This window comes from Anolis sagrei, chromosome 3 (genome assembly GCF_037176765.1).
Source record: "Anolis sagrei isolate rAnoSag1 chromosome 3, rAnoSag1.mat, whole genome shotgun sequence".
Classification (NCBI taxonomy): Eukaryota; Metazoa; Chordata; class Lepidosauria; order Squamata; family Dactyloidae; genus Anolis; species Anolis sagrei.
In genome coordinates this window covers 201,859,382-201,876,996 of record NC_090023.1, presented here as the reverse complement: position 1 = coordinate 201,876,996, position 17,615 = coordinate 201,859,382, and the positions used below count along the sequence as shown (strand labels likewise).

General features: G+C 38.6%; 1 protein-coding gene across 3 annotated transcripts in view; it reads left to right on the top strand.

Annotated features, from left to right (window-relative positions):
* SEC23IP (SEC23 interacting protein) overlaps window positions 1-17,615 on the top strand; it is a 38,696-nt gene that overhangs the window by 1,357 nt on the left and 19,724 nt on the right. For all 3 annotated transcript variants that reach the window (XM_060768538.2, XM_060768537.2, XM_060768536.2), the window contains exons 2-10: window positions 5,141-5,679; window positions 7,922-8,108; window positions 10,225-10,418; window positions 11,755-11,844; window positions 13,125-13,245; window positions 14,101-14,190; window positions 15,102-15,243; window positions 15,838-16,046; window positions 16,268-16,380. In XM_060768538.2, coding sequence (XP_060624521.2) covers window positions 5,141-5,679; window positions 7,922-8,108; window positions 10,225-10,418; window positions 11,755-11,844; window positions 13,125-13,245; window positions 14,101-14,190; window positions 15,102-15,243; window positions 15,838-16,046; window positions 16,268-16,380 — 1,685 coding nt within the window. The remainder of the gene's footprint in view (window positions 1-5,140; window positions 5,680-7,921; window positions 8,109-10,224; window positions 10,419-11,754; window positions 11,845-13,124; window positions 13,246-14,100; window positions 14,191-15,101; window positions 15,244-15,837; window positions 16,047-16,267; window positions 16,381-17,615) is intronic.

Below are 17,615 nucleotides of genomic sequence, written 5' to 3'. Positions count from 1 at the left end.
CTTGTCATTTGGGAGTTGTAGTTGCTGGGATTTATAGATCACCTACAATCAAAGAGCATTCTGAACCCCACCAACCATGGAATTGAACCAAAATTGGCACCCAGTTCTCTCATGAGCAACAGAAAATACTGGAAGGGTTTGGTGGGCAGTGTCCTTTGGTTTTGGAGTTGTAGTTCACCTACATCCAGAGAGCACTGTGGACTCAAACAAGGCTTTGCTCCTTCCTGGAGGATTGTACCCAGATGGTGATGCTGAGGAACACCTGTTTCGATCCCTGGAGATTGACCTGTGGGGTCCTGCAAGGTTCCATTCTTTCCCCCATGCTTTTCAATATCTACATGAAACCGCTGGGTGAGGTCATCCAGAGTTTTGGAATTGGGTGTCATCTCTATGCAGATGATACACAACTCTTCTACTCTTTTCCACCCCAGTCCAAGGAAGCTTCCCAGATCCTGGACCAGTGTCTGGTAGCTGTGATGGATTGGATGAGGGCCAACAAGCTGAGACCTCATCCTAACAAGACAGAGGTTCTTCTGGTCAGTTGCGAGACCAATTGGGGCATAGGGTGACAACCTGTGCTCAACGGGGTTACACTTCCCTTAAGACACAGGTCTGCTGTCTGGGGGGTCCTCCTGGACTCATCATTGACACTTGAAGCTAGGTGTTGGCAGTGGCCGGGAGGGCCTTCACACAATTAAAACTTGAGTGCCAGCTGCAACTGTACCTCGAAAAGCATGACTTGGCCATGGTAGTCCATGCCCGAGTTACATCTAGAGTGGACTATTATGATGCACTCTACGTGAGGTTCAGAAATTTCAATTAGTGCAAGATCAGCTGCCAGATTACTAACTGGAGCTAGCTATAGGGAACATACTGTGCCCCTATTAAAGCTGCTTCATTGGCTTCTGATAATTTTCTGGGCTCAATTCAGTTCTAGCTTAAAAACGTGGATTTTTGAACAGGTAGTTTCGCTTTGCATAGGCTGAAATGGTCCTATATTAGAATGACACTTTGGCACTTTAGTTGTGTATTCATGGTAGCTAGTTTTAACCATTGATGGGAATTGTTTTTAAATTGTGGATTTTATTTTATGTGTTGATAGTGGTTTATAACTTTTATGTGAAATTGTTTTATACTCATGTACTGTTGATGTTTATACTGCACTTGCAGTGCCTTTTTAGCCTCCCTGAGTCCCTTTTTGGGAGATGGGAGGTGGGATATAAATAACAATTATATTATTATTAGTATTATTAGTTTCAGAATAATATGCTGTCATATTATCCAGTTCAGTGTGTTGCTCAAGATTTTTACTAATGATACTTTATGAATGTTCATTATATGAGTGTATGAATGTTCATTATAGTAAATGATTTTTACAGAGGAAAGTTGATATTGTTGAGCTAGTGGAGCTAGAAATTGTGTTCCTGCTCTGTGACAGCTTTAAAAAAGTGAGTAGCAGTACAGTTAGTTTAGAAGTGTGTTTTCAGATGTCAACACTTCTTGCTTCCAGCAGCGAATGTCTTTATAGGATTCTTTGTATGTACGTGTTGCATATTTGAATAATTGTAATAATTGGGCTTTGTGGGAGTGGCCACTTTTAATTTGTGTAGGATTGCTATGTTCTTCCCCCTCTTGTTACATTAATTATTGATCTATAGTTTTTCCTGATACCTGCGTTCCTTAAGTACAGGGACTCAACATGTGGGGATATATTTGAGCTGTCCATGCTTGCTGAAGTGAAATATTTCTACTAATTAAATTAAAGAAAATGTAACTTCAACACCAGATTTGAGGGCGGATTTGTTTGTTACTGAGTTTATAAAACCCAACATTCAGTGTTTTGGTAGAAGCAAAACATTTTTCTAGAATTCCTCATATTTACTCGAGTCTAATTGCTAATAAATCTAATATGCACCTCAGTTTTCAAATCCTTGAAACCAAAAAAAAAATTAAATTGCTGGCAAATGTAATGTGTAGTGGCAAAAGGCATTCTTTGTCATTTGGCCAAAAGTGCACATTAGGGTGCATACTTATCATTCCCTCTTTAAAAATAAAAGTGTTGGAACACCAAAGCTTTCAGCAATGGAAAAGATATCCTTTGTAGTTTATTCATTCAGTCGCTTCTGATTCTTTGTGACCTCACGGACCAGCCAAGGCCAGAGCTCCCTGTTAGCTGTGGCCACCCCCAGTTCCTTCAAAGTCAAGCCAGTCACTTAAATGATACCATCCATCCATCTTGCTTTTGGTTGGCCCCTCTTCTTTTTTCCTAAGATGTCCTAAGATATCTTTGGGATGGATCTGTGCTGTAGAATAAATCCACTTTGACTGCCTTGGCTCAGTGCTATGGGGTCATTAGGGCTGTAGTTTGGAATCATGGGGGCTGCCAAAGAATGCTGATGCCTCACCAAACTACAAATTCCAGGATTGCATAGCATTAAGCCATGACAGTTAAATTAGAGATGACATCCATCTCCTAAATTGAATTCCCCTTTTGCTTTAGCTTAACACTAAGATTAGCATATCTAATGTGCACCCCAATTTTGGGAAAATAATGTAGCCAAAAAAGGTGAGCATTAGATTTGAATAAAAACAGTATTTCATACTAGCATATTCCTTTTCTCCATTGCCTGGGGATTATTATATCTTTCCTAGGAAAACAGGGAGCAACTGTGCGTCTACATGTCTTGAAGTTACAAAGAACCCAGGTCAGGTAATTTATTGTAGTGCAAACTTTTGGGCACTAGAACCTGCCTTATTAAAGGCTTGTTTTATTACTTTAGATTATTCCAATATCTCATGGTAGATTGTAAATCTTGACTTACTTTTTGAACTCCAGATCCATGTAGTATATCCAGTTCTTTCATTAGTAAACTGTGGTTATCAAAGATGATGTAACTTCCTTTTGACAACATATTTGGTAATGTGAATTAGAATGTAATTATACTTTTGCTAGTCTTCTAATAGAGGTTGTGGTTTTAAAAACCATTTTGGAAAAACAAAAAAGCATTTTATCTCATAATAGTCGCACACCCCGTTTTGAGGTTCCAGTTAGGGAGAGACCTATGGGGTCTCCCTTGGTTGCTGGCCAGGTAAAGCCCCATAGCCCTTATTTCACCTCATATTAGTCGCACCCCCTTTTTTGAAGTGGGGGAAAGTGTGACTATTATGTGATAAAATACAATAACTTAATGATTGGTACATGTCTTCAGAAGTTATTTCAAATTTCAGTTATTTTTGAGAAATGGTAGTAAACACAAATTAGGGTTTCATTATGATTGGTTATGTCAAGGAATAATTTGAATTTAGTACTTAGGATAACTTGCAACATTGCCTTTAATTGTTAAAAGGGAAGTAATTTTGACAGCCCTTTTCTGTTTTAATGTGAAAGTGATCTGCAAAAGTTTACAGTGCTCTAAATGCATTCCTTATTGGATAGTCATGTTCAAAAGCATATTAAATATTAAGACATTAAATGTCAATAAAATATCATGGCATGTTAGTTAAATGACTTTTAAAAATAGTAATGTTTGATATTTAATGTGAACTTTATTATTACTAGTTAGTGACGTAACTAGGACAAAAAGCAGTATTCTTTCCTTTGGAGAAGGGATACAATTGTATCAGAGTGAATTGGATGTCTAAAAAATTAAAAACCATCTACAGATTTAGCCAGAATATGGAATTACTGGTCATATACAGTAAGGTATGGCTCTTCTTCCTGTTGTGCTGCTCTGTATCTAAGCAAAAGGGATATAGGCAAAAGGAAAAAAAAATGACTTTATTGAAATAGTAAGCCTATTTTTTTTAAAAAAGAGATAACCATGGAGAATAACTTCACTTGGTAGAGGAAAAAAAATTAAAGCCCTGCCATATCTCAACTCTTTTTGTTTTTTAATGTGCAATTATGGCCTTTTTTGGGTCAAAAACTATTACTATGGTAACTAGTCCTGGTTTTAAAGCTGCAAATGAAATGAAAGTGCTGTAAGAGAATTTTGAATAGTTTAAGCCATTTTAGGGAAGACTCCAACAAAAGTGATAATTACTAGAATTTGAGCAAAAAATAGCATGTGTAATGAAGAAAAGAGTGATGAGAGAATTTGCAGTATGAAAGAACTTGCACTATTGAAGCAACAAGAGGAGTAAACACCTATGAGGAATGAGCAAAAACCTTTTCCCCTCCAAACAGCAATGTTGAAAAAAAATGCATACATATACAGTAGGCTTTCCACCTTCACAGCACCTAGGCATGCGAGTCCCCTGCAATAATAGGAAAGCTGCATTTTTAAAAAGCAAGATAATACATTTAGAAAGCTCTAGCATCTTGACTTTATGGTCAACATCTGCCAGAATAATCAAATCCACAAAAGTTAAAACCAGATATGTTATGACATGTTGTTCCTTGAAATGTCTGGCCTAAGGATGGTTTTCTTTAATATTTAAATGGACATAACAGAAAATAATGGATTTACTTCAAATCGATATCTCCTTAGTAGGACACATGGGAAAGTCCCATGGTCAATCTTTATCTCGAATAGAAAGTGCTTGTTTACAGTTCTAAGAAAGGCCTTGGAGATTTGTTGCCAGGCAGTGACATTTTGGCATTGTTCAAGAATTGGCTTTTTTCTTGACCAAAAGGTTGAATTTGCTTGTTAAAATGGGAAAACTGAGAAGTTTATGTACTCTCTGAAACTTAACAGTATTTCAGTGGAAGACCCTAGGGGCCATCCATTCCAACCACCTTCTGCCTTGCACAGTCAAAGCACCCCCAACAGGTGGCCATCCAGCCTTTGCAAGAATGATGATGATGATGATGATGATGATAATAGGTGCAACCAAGAGGCTACCCTGTCCAACCTGCTTCTGCCGTGCAGGAAAATCACAGTAAAAGCAGCGCCTAGGAGGTCTCATAGGCTACACTGCCAGAGGTGCAAGGGAGACCTCATAGGCTGTGCTGCCGGCCTTGTGCTTCCTAGGTAGGGGGGTGGGGGTCATGTGGGGTGGAGCCCCTGACTGTGCTTCACGGAGTCGTGGAGCACAGTTTGAGAACCGCTGCATTAACCTAATACAAAAAAAGTTAATATCGGGAACTGATGTGTGCAAGCGTACCTTTTAAAAATAATCGTTATGTCCTTTGTTGCAGATGATGCCACTGATGTTGGTGAAGAAGACAGCTTCCTAGGCCAGACTTCTGCAAATCCTATTCCTCCACCAACATTCAGTTATTTTTCCCAAGTTCCTAGTAGCAGTGATCCCTTTGGAAGCATTGGACAATCACCCTTAGGAGTGACATCTCCACCTCAAACTGGGATGTCTGTTTTCTCCAAGCCTCCACCATCTCTCCCGCTTCTGCCTGGAACACAAGACGGGCCAAGTACTTTCTCAGCAGCTCCTTCTAAATCACAGTCTTTTAGCACACCACCAACTTCTCTACAAGGAATTAGTTCATACCAAATGTCCCAGCAGAGTGGTTCTCCAGTGGCTGGCTTTTCAACTCCTCCTCATGGCACATCACAGCAAAGCTACAACCCATATCGTCACACTACTATAAGCAGTAGAGCCAATCCTTACATCACTCCACCACAGTTGCAGCAGAGTCAGCCACCCACCCAGAGTGTCCAGCCATCACCTCCTATACCATCCACCCAAATGTATTCAACTCCTCCAGGGTCACTTCCACCGGTATGAAATTTTTCTTTTAACATTTAGGAAATAGTATTAGACTTTGAAAGCCTGTTGCTTTAACCTGTGGTCTTCTAGGTATTTGTGCCTCCAACTCCTGGAACTGAAATCCATAAACACCTGGGGGGCCACAGGTTGAAGAGGCTTGGTCTATAGCTTTTGACTTGGGGTTCTTTTCCCTCCATCTTCCAGTCTTTCCTATAGTTCAGAATAGTGAATAGGAGGTACTTGGGAATGAAAAGGCCAGAATAAACTGTTTGGAAAGTATTACTGGACTAAATATATTTATTCTTAAATGAAATGTATGTGCCAGCCTCCCTCAAGCTGATGTCTTTCAGATGTTGGAGAAAAACTGCCTGCATCCTCAAGAACCATTGGCTGATATCTTCATTTATGGTTTTGATTCCTCCATGGTTCTCATTCCTATGGTGACTATTAGATAGGGCAAAAGGAAGGGAAAAGTTTGTATTTCAATGAATATTTGACTTCTTAATATTATAGTACAGTAGTTCCTTTGGTCCTCCAGGTGTTTTGGACTTCAACTTGCAGAAATCCCAGCCATCTAAGCAGCTGTTAGAAATTGTGGGAGCTGAAGTCCAAAACATCTGGAGAACCAAAGGTTGGGAACCATTGATATAGAAGATAAAAATGACTGGAATTCTCTTTAACTGGTTTAACTACACTGTCACGTCCCAACTTCCCAATCCCACTTACTAAGCAACAGCTTCTATGAGAAACAGGTATCTCTGTCAATTGGGAAACAGCTGATTGATGTTAGTTCTGACATGCAGAAGCATGGTCCCTGTCCTAGTTCCCTTTTGCACAAGAGATTGTTTACACAAGAGGGATAGAAATGTCAGCCAGCTGTTTCCCAATCAGTATGAATACAGACCCTTGGGTTGCTTGCAACAGCTGCCCCATAAATGAAGATTGAGAATATTTCACAGTACCTACACACATACAGTTCTAAACTAGGGAATATGTAGGGATCATGAACCAGTAACAAATGCATTACTATAGGCCAGCGGTTCTTAAATTTTTAAAGCCACAGAGCCCTTTTTGAAGGAAAAGTTTCTTGCGGAGCCCCAAGAAATTTTTGGACACAGGAGCTGCATTCCATTTTAAAATTTGAACAGATGAGCCAGGTCAGTGGATGGAGAATGTTTGTGTGAACTAATTGACAAAAACACGAACGGACTGCATATTGCATATACCGTGCTTGTAGTGCAAAAAGAAAGAAAGAGAGAAAGAAAGAAAGAACAACACAACATTTGCAATGAAGAACAGTTTTAACCAACATAAACTTAACAGTATTTCAGTGGAAGACTCCACAGGCCATCCACAGGAGGTCCCAACCTCCTTCTGCCTTGTAGGAGAATCACAGTCAAAGCACCCCCAACATGTAGTCATCCAGCCTTTGCAAGAATAAGAATAAGAACAATAATAATAATACAAGTAGTAGGAGCAACCAGGGGCCACCCGGTTCAACTTGCTTCTGCCTTGCAGGAAAATCAAATTAAAAGTGGCGCCTGGAAGGCCTCATAGCTTGCAGTGCAATGGAGGCCACGTACTTCCCGGGGGAAGGGGAGCCACTGACTGCTTTGCAGAGCCCTAAGAGCTCCGTGGAGCACAGTTTGAGCTCCATTGCCCTAGGCCAGTGGTTCTCAACCTGTGGGTCACATGGTGTTTTGGCCTACAACTCCCAGAAATCCCAGTCAGTTTACCAGCTGTTAGGATTTCTGGGAGTTGAATGCCAAAACGTCTGGGGACCCACACGTTGAGAACCGCTACTATGCATTTATAGCTGCCTTTGTGAAGTCTGCCCAAAATTTCATTAAACGATTGATCAGTGGACCACTTTAAAATTGTAAGTGAATTTTAAAAATTGTAAGTGAATTTTAAACATTCCCACAACATTCTGAAACTTATTGAATTTTCAGGAAATTTAACTTTGGAAAATTGTATTAATTTGAATTTCATGTTTGGATGTCCTAAATTTAATTAAGCTTGAAAATATTTAGTGATCAGGTATATGGAATTAAGTAACTGAGAACAAGCTTGTTAGACTTGAGATGCGGTGATTCTAGAAGTTATTTGAAGAAATAGAACTAATGTGCATGATTGTTATAATCCAAAAGGCAAATGAATTTTGTGGGTGTGTAATCTGGAATTAAAAAGAGCAAAACTTTGAGGCAATTTCTAATAATTTAAATGGTTTTGTTTTCAATTTTCTTTACCACAGTCGACACTTCCACCTCAGGCCTCCATGTCAGCAGGTGCACTGGTGAAGGCACCTCCCAACTTTTTGCAAAACCAATACGAACCAGTTCAGCCCCATTGGTTTTACTGCAAGGAGGTAGAAAACAAGGAGCTATGGATGCCATTCAGTCTCCTAGATTCTGCAGCTCTAGAGGAAGTTTATAATTCTGGTAAGATTTAAGAATACCTTTGCATCATTATTTTGGCTTTGGATACATAATAATCAGAATGTGGTAGCTGGCAAGTCATACATTCAGAGACAAGCATAACTCACAAATTCTACATTTTGTTTTCACGGTGTGTGTGTGTGTATGAAAATTTCAATGTTGGGTTTCCCTATTTTTTTGGAGGGAGAAGTAGGGAACAGAAATCGAGGAAAATTGAAATATTCATATCAAACTTAAATTTGTTTTACTACTTTAGTAATATAATTTCTTTTAGTTACAAAAAGTCTGTTTATGAAATATAAAAGCATTAAAGTTGTCAAAGTAAAATTATGAAAATATCCGGCCTATAAATTGCTGCACCTTGGGCTGCCCAGGTATATAACTCGTAATTTGTGCTGTCTGAAAAACCTAAAAATTTTGTAATAAACTGGTCCAAATTGTTCAGACAAACAGTTTCATATGTTAATACATATTTTAAGGTGTATGTTAGTTGCATGTGTGGATGTTAACTTTAACTCTGCATTATAAATATCAACCTCTTCACTGGTATATTCCCATAACAAGCAATAGAGGAACCCCTGTACATTGTTATAAAGTTGGCATTTAGTAGGTACAGAAATGCAACTTTTGTTTGAATGCTTGATATGACAATTTTCTATTTATTTTATTTATATTCCACCTTTCTAGGTGATCTCACAGGTTCATGTCACATAATTTCTAGCATTTTAACAGAGAAATACTTTGTTTTGAACAGAAATTAATTCAGTGAGGAAGAAAAAGGCTCTTCGCCCACATATTCCCTAATTTCCAATATTTCCATGGGACATTTTCCCCTGTGTTCCCTAGTTTCCAATATATCCATGGGAAATATGGAAAATTTCTTGTGGAGTTGGCAATAGAAAAAAACACCAAACATTTTGAGAAAGGGACAGGCTTGTTTTCTGCTGCTCTAGTGATTAGGGCATGGAGCAATAGATTCTAATGGATGAAAAGAGATTCCCCTTAAACTTTAGGAAGAACTTCCTGATGGTAAGAATATTTCGGCAGTGGAATATGCCACCTTGGAATGTGGTGGAGTCTCCTTCCCTGGAGGTTTTAAAGCAGAGGCTAAATGGCCATCTGTCAGGGCTGCTTTGACTGTGTGTTCCTGCATATCAGATGGCTTCTCTATTCTCATCCAAGTCTGTGATTATGAAAAACCACTGCTGTTTTTTCTTTGAGTCTTCATATTTCAGGCAGAATTTTGTTTTGTTTTCCTTGAGAGCTTTCGTGTGGATAAACAGACAGGTACATCTTGTTGGTCAAGAGACTATAAAAAGAACGGAACATGCTGTCCCTCTCCAAACACATCAAAGAATGTTCATTGGGCTAACTCTGAGCATTGGTTTCTCAAGCCATAAATATAAATGTCAATGCCTTCTTGGTGGATTAAGAAGATTCAGTAGAAATACATTATGTGGACTGTGTGACCTTTGTAATATACAACATGATATTAAATAAAACATCGCCATTGCTTTTAAGAGAGGAATCCTAATGAATGATTGTCAGTACAGAAAGAAACATAAATGAAATAGAGCATTACATGGAATACATTTTATTTTAAGTACAAATTTACATAACATAATCAATGGATATTGACCTTACCATTAAAAGTATTCCAAAGAGAAAATAAGCTCACAAGTCACTTGCTTTTCCTGGGTTTCATGGCATTTCCCCCCTGTTTCCTCTTCCTTCTATTTGGTATCTACTGAGCTTTCAGTGCTGTCCATTTCCCCATACTTATGGTGGTGTCTTTTCCTACTGACCACACTCTTCCAAGTGCTGGTACCAATTAAAATTGATTGGAATTATTGCATGTGGGAATGCTTGTTTATTTCATATACTGTCCACATTCTGATGACTACCAGTGAGCAAAGTGGAATAGCTGGGGAAAGAGACATGCAATAGTAAGTCTAGAAATGTTATCAAAATGCTACATTTCCCAAGAAGCACTGTTTGTTCTGCCTTTATTGTTCTTTATGAAGGTTGGTGGGAAAAAGCACTTCTGTCTCAAATGCATAGGTAAATCAGTTGGAAAAGTAAGAGGCATGTTGCCAAAATAACTATTTTATATTTCTAGTGCAACCTGATCCAGAGAGTGTGCTTTTGAGTACTGATGGAGGACGTTATGATGTTTATCTCTATGACCGAGTTAGAAAAGCTGTGTATTGGGAAGAAGAGCCATCTGAAGTGAGACGGTGTACTTGGTTTTATAAGGGAGACACAGACAGCAGATTCATTCCTTATACAGAAGATTTCAGTGAAAAGCTGGAGGTGAGTATGTTGGATAACAACTCATTTAAATTAGGATGGTAAAGAGGCTTTAGTTTTATGAGATAATAATGGCCATGTCATTAGAAAAGACTGATATATCACTTTTAGTCTCCAAATTTACATGATTTTCAGTCTTTTTTTCTTTCTTTTTTTAATATATTGCATTTTGGGGGGTTTGGGGATTTTTCCCCCAGAAAATCACCTGAAATTGAAACTTTACTTTTTTTAAAATGAGGAAAGTTGGGGAAGGGCTTGGGGGAGTGTTTGGGTGCTGCAGAAATGGAGTTCAGGAGCTTCACGTAGTTCACATTTTTCCCATCCCTGTTGCAAGTTGAACATTATGAAGATCCAGCAGAGGTATGGCAGTTAGAACGACTAAGGCCTGATGGAGAAAAAAAACTATATGCCTGATAGCTCTTGCCATCTTTAAACAGTAAATGACAGCAAGAAATGTGATTAGTCAAAAATAAGCACTCCAAGTAAATAACAACAACAACAACAACAACAACCCCCTCTCAGGGAAGCTTACAGCATAAATAATACAATAAAGTGCAATACATTAAAATTACCACATCATATAATATGGCACAAACAAGTAACAAAACAAATAATAAATATTATGAACATTGGATTTAGAACACAGTCGTTCCTATGAGCTAAAAGAGGGCTTGCTACACCAATCAAAGTAAATCCATATCATAGGGATTGACTGATCATTACCAAAAGCCTGTCTAAATTACCAGGTCTTCAAGTCCCTCCTAAATGCCGTGAGGGTGGATGCCTGTCTAATCTTTCTGGGGAGGGCATTCCAAAGTCGGGGGACCACTGCTGAGAAGGCCCTCTCCCTCTTGCGGTGGAGGAAGGATCAAGAGGATGGCCTCCCCAGCCGATTGTAAGGCTCGAACAAGTTCATATGGGGGGGGGGGGGGGGGAGGTCGCGTAAATAGTCAGGACCAGAGCTGTGCAGAGCTTTATAGGTGATAACTTGCACATTGAATTGGGCCTGGAAGCAAATAGGCAATCAGAGAAGCTGCTTCAGAAGGTGGGTCATATGATCTCTATAACATGCCCCGTCAGCAGCCTGGCTGCCAATCTTTGTACTAGTTGAAGCTTCTGAGCCGTCTTCAGAGTGCATTGCAGTAATCCATACGAGATGTAACTAAGATATGGACCACTGTACGTACATATATACATTAACATAACAAAGTTTTTAAAACAGCTTGGTAGTAACTAATATTTTAAAGTGCAAATTATCAATAAATGAAAATTGTATAAGTGTCCTCTTTGACACTGTGATGCTTAAAGTTTGATTGAGGCAATTTGCTTTTTTTTGTAGGCAGAATATAAGAAAGCTGTTACCACAAATCAGTGGCATCGGCGACTGGAATTTCCAGGTGGCGAAACTATTGTTATGCATAATCCTAAGGTAATGTGGATAATGATCGGAAAGTAACATTACATGGTTGGATACAGCAATATGTCAAGATCAGCATAACTTGTTCACCAGCAAATAAAGCAGTTTTGGTCCTGAGATGAGCTCCATTTTCTATATTAAAATGGCAGGGCAATCATAAACTTTGAGGGCTCCTATGTCAGAGTTTCTGGTAAAACTAGTGCGCATGCTGGCAGGTTGGAAGTGAGACAGGAGAAGCATTTTTTTTGGATGTCCTGCCTTCCTAGAAACTTTTCCTTGCTTTTGCTTTTTGACTACAAGCCATCTGCCTTGAGTCCCCCCGGGGAAATAGGGCAGAATATAAATAAATTCTCCTTCTCCTCCTGCTCCTCCTGCTCCTCCTGCTCCTCCTCCTGCTCCTCCTGCTCCTGTTCCTGCTCCTGCTCTTTCTCGGACAGGGCTACTGTCTTCTGTTGACTGGAGCAGGTACAAAATCAGTGAAACTGGCTTGGGATATAGTCTTTGCCTATAGCCGTGACTTCTTTAGACACTGGCAATATAGTATCTTGAGTAGTTGCTCCGTCTGACTCACTTTGTGCACTGGTCACTATCCTGATTTGGATGAGAAATGGCAGGTGAAGTTGGTGCTTCTGCAACCACTGTCCTTTGAGAAGCAATAGTGTTAAGGGAGTGAGACTTCAAGACAGTGGTGTGGCTTTGATTTGTTGACTGCAGAATTATTTCTCTGGGAGGCATCTGGCTTATAGAAACACCTCAGTTTCCAGCCCCATCTTTAGCTGTTTTCATTTGCAGTAGGCCCAAAACATAAAAAATCCAGCTAGTTGTAGGTGTGCATGAGGACTAGGGAACTGATGCAAATTTATAAATAATGCAATTGAATATTATTCAAGAATTCATTGTCACAAACTCTAGGCAGTTTTTTTGTTATCAATTCCTAAAAGTACCTTAGTTCAATCATGTGCAGAGCAAAACTGTCTCATCTTTTATTTAGCTCTTTGTATGTGTTCTAGGGAAGTTCTTCTAGAGCAGTGGTTCTTAACCTGTGGGTCCCCAGATGTTTTGACCTTCAACTCTCAAAAATCCTAACAGCTGGTAAACTGACTGAGATTTCTGGGATTTGTAGGACAAAACACATGGGGACCCACAGGTTGAGAACCACTGTTCTAAAGAAATGTTCAAATGGTTGCATTCTTCGCTGTGTTACTTTTAATTGTCTTAGATTATAGTGTAATCGTGTACCTTTAAATTGTAATACACATGCATTGGTGTGATTTGAGATATTGACTTTGCAGGTTATAGTTCAGTTCCAACCTTCTGCAATGCCAGATGAATGGGGTACCACACAAGATGGTCAGACCAGACCAAGAGTGGTAAAACGTGGGATTGATGAGGATCATGAGGAAATTCCAGATGGTGAGTAGACTAGGATTTACTACAAAGGACTCTCAGTCTCCATGCCTCTTTCTTTATTTTCCTACATTCTTTTAATACATCTTCATTGATAAAGTATAGTTTAACTTGTTCATGTCCCAATCAATATAGCACAGTTTGATCTATTTCTTTCTATAGTGATTGGAAAACCAATTGTGGTATCCTTAATGTAGTCCTTTTAAAATATATATACATTTTAGAAGTTGATTTTTCTCCCCAGTATATCCTTAATGCAAGCATAAAAAAACAATAAGAGTTCCGGAAAATAAAATAGACAAACAGATATGGTATGACAGTAAATGTTGATTTAAAGATGTATCATTTTCTGAAACCATTCCTTTTGTGAATTTAATACAGGCCTGCAGAACCAGTGAGCTTTTAGCTGTTTTTGGCCTCCAATTCCCATAAACTCTAGCCAGCTTGTCCAGTGGACAGGAATTCTGGGAGTTTATTTATTTTATTTATTTACAGTATTTGTATACCGCTTTTCTCACCCCAAGGGGAGTCAAAGTGGTTTACACATAAGTAATGGTAAAAATTCAATGCCAGTACAAACAATTAGAATTGTACACTACAATTAGACATAAATCAAATTAAAAAAATACATCCATGAGCAATAAAACAATAATTAAAACAATAAGACAGTCTTGTCCGTCAAATCACCGTTCCAGTCATTGTCTTTCCGAACTGCTGCATACATTTACTTCTCCTGCCCGAAGGCCTGGTCCCAAAACCATGATTTTAATTTTGGAGGCCAAAACAGTTGGAAGGCTGCAGGTTGTGCAGGCCTAATGTAATGACTGCCCGAGAGTCCACCAACATTTGTTATTGTTATAGGTGAAGTATCTCAAGTTGACCATTTGGTATTTATGGTTCATGGAATTGGTCCTGTTTGTGATCTCCGATTCAGAAGCATAGTCGAATGTGGTAAGTTTTTGAACCTGGAGTGTTGGAGGAGGAGATGGAGTTATTGATAATTTAATTAATCATTTATTAGATTGATACTATTGCTTGCATCCTGTTTTATTCCTCCCAAACCTTGATATACAGCTGATCAGTTACATTACTGTTGATAATTCTGGTCTGTAGTGGTATATTGTTATGTACCCATAGACCTATAGGCAAGCTTGTGTATTCGATGTCACATGGAGGCACATAGAGAAGTATAACAAAAAGACAACTTTTTACAATGAATGTCAGTGAATGGAGAAAGGAAGGAATGTTTTCACAAGGGAATGAGTCTTATACCTGTAAATTGATAAACTGAGAGAGGACTCAGAAACTACTCTTGAAGCTACATTATACAGAGAAGCAATGGCTGTTACAGTAGTCAGGAAGAATGAACACATGTAATGTAAAAGTGAATTACTTGTGAATCATTTTCTAGCTTTCTATTATGTAGTGATTTGTTTATTTAAAATAAAACTTTCAGTAAGTTTCAAAACAAAAATGCAATATATTAAATGCAGAATTTCAGCTTTCTCAATAATAACTTTTAAATGCATTATTAACCTAGGTTATTAATAATGCTTGAAAATATAAAGTGGAGAGAGGGTGTTTTTTTGACTTCCCATTTCCTTGTTATTTTGAAAATCACGTTCAAGTGTATTTTTCTTGGAATGGGATTCATAGTATTTGGCAGATTCTCAAAAGAATACATAATCTGAAGAAGATTTATGACCTTCTGACTTGAAGCTTCCTTTTTTATGCTGTTATACTTTTAGAAATTGATATGCAATGAAAGTGAAATTATTTTGGAAAGTATACTTGATTAAACTCAGTAGGTCCAAATGTGTTCAGTTAATGCCATTCTTTCCTATTTCTCTCCCATTCTAAAGTTGATGATTTTCGGACAGTTTCCTTGAAATTGTTGCAAACACATTTCAGGAAGTCGTTAGAAGAGCATAAAGTGAACAGGATTGAGTTTTTGCCAGTCCATTGGCATAGTTCTTTGCATGGAGATGCAACAGGTGTGGATAGGTAGGTCTCTTATTTTGGAATTAAAAACTTTCTATGTTTAGACAGGCCTTTAGCGAAGAAAACTAAGCTAGAGTGATAAGAAACACCATATTGTTTATGGACTGGAACAAAGTGCAATATGATCTGATATGATGTCACAAGAATGTGAATGTATATTATTGTTGTTTTAAATTGTTATTTTATGATGTTTTATACTGATTATTGATGCATTTGTATTGTTGTTTACATGATTTTATTTATTTAAAACATTTATATTCCTTCCTGTTCGCGCAAGGTTTTGATGAAGACACTTAGCTGTAATGACAGGAGGGCTAACTTTTATTGAGTCATGCTAATGTTTACCATCTGCCTCGTTGAGTTGCCTGCAATAATTGTATTAGACAAATGTTTTTAATACGTTTATTTATTATTGTAAATTTGTTTTTATAGGTTATTGTTTTACATATGCATATTGTTTTGTATGCTCTTTTATATAATGTTGTTAGCCTCTTTGGGTTCCGCTTAGGGAGAAAAACAGGATATAAAGATTTATTATTGTTGTTGTTGTTAACAGGGAGTATTAAAATTATCAACTCCAATTGCATTTTTTTCCAGGAATATAAAGAAAATAACATTGCCAACTATTGGACGATTGCGTCACTTCACCAATGAGACTCTACTTGATATTCTGTTTTACAATAGCCCCACCTACTGTCAAACAATTGTGGACAAAGTAGGATTGGAAATGAACCGCCTGTATGCACTTTTCATGAGCAGAAACCCTGACTTTAAAGGAGCAGTTTCTGTTGCTGGACATAGTTTAGGTAATGCTATCATTTTCAAGTAAGAAAAAAGTGGTAAGCTCTTGAAACAGAAATGTAAGCCTTCTGATTTATTTGGTATGCTGTTGCTCCACCATGATTTGTTTACAGAAATGTCTCTGGATATTTCTCTTTTGCTAGGCATACCTAAAGGCAGCATATAAAACACTGCTTAACTTGGGCAACCAGAAGAACATCTGTAACAACTTGTTTTGTCTCTCCAGGTTCCTTGATTTTATTTGACATGCTGTCTAACCAAAAAGATTGGACTTCTACAGTTAATTCTGTGGCTCCTGTTGCTCCCAATGGTATTGTGAAGGATGTGGCTGAACAGCAGGTATCTTTCTTAAATAAGCAATTTGCTGTGAAACTATTGTAATTGTAATTATTATTCAAAGCTTTTGAACTTCCTTCAGATACTGAAAATATTCATCTGAGCTAAATTTACACAGTCTTTATTTTTGAAAGATTGCTTTATTCCGTTTTAAGAATGGAGTACACAAATCACTCCGTCAGCCCCTCATCCATTCACTTGAATTAATCAAAGGTGCCCTGCTATGCCAATTGTGGGATAACATTTTCTCACACAGTAAGAAACTGCATTTATATAAGTATAGCAGATAGTTGGAAGTTCCTTTTCATGTATCTTCCATTTTTATCCTGCTCCACCTCATTTTAGCAGGGCTCTGTCCCAAAATTAGAATTTACATTTGCGGATAATGAGAAGTGACCACAGCCTCCATCTAACATGTTTGGTTTTACTGTAGAATTTCCTGTAATATTATCTCTTCACTAAAAGGGCCTTCACCTGCAATCCTCCATAGATGATAAGATATGCTGTATAACTGACCCGTGGCATCTCTTTTTGGCATGTTGGATTGATATTAGTACTAAAATTTACTTTCATTCTATTGCATTTGAATGTTGAGCTGCGCCCCAAATGGTAAGTAGTAGAGTTGTGCAAAAAAAAAAAAAAAATCATTTGCAGTTCATAAGTGTGATTAGTTAAATCTATATTTATGATTCTAGAGAAGAGAGGTGCAGTGGGCATGCAGTTAGAGGAATTAATCCTCAGGCAGCACTTTCCCTGCTGGAGGCTGAGAGATGCCGGGGACATGATATGTCCATTCTGGAACTGGTGGCGGCAGCCCCACACACTGCTTGCTCTCCTGCTTTTCTTGCTCCTGGTCTTGGGCCAGACAGAAGGAAGCCCCACCGGAGAAGGAGGCAGCAGAGGAGAGGAGAAACCGGGACCCGCCAAGCGCCTCGCTGCTGCCCAAAACCTCCTTCAGGTGGCCATGGTGGCCTTGCAGGTCTTTAGCACCAGCAAGGTTCTTGGCGGGCCCCATTTCTTACCATTGCCCCCTCCTCCTCCACATTCTCCTGCACTGGAGCCTCCTTCTGGAGGCCAAAAGCAAGAGGGTTGGCAGCATGTGGGTCCACTGTCGCCTCTCTGGGGTAGACATGCCTTGTCCCCTGGCATCTCTTGTCATCCTGTGGGAGGAGACAGAGGGGAGAGTACCACCTGAGGGTTAGCTCTTCTGGCTATGTGCCCATGGCTCCTCTATAATA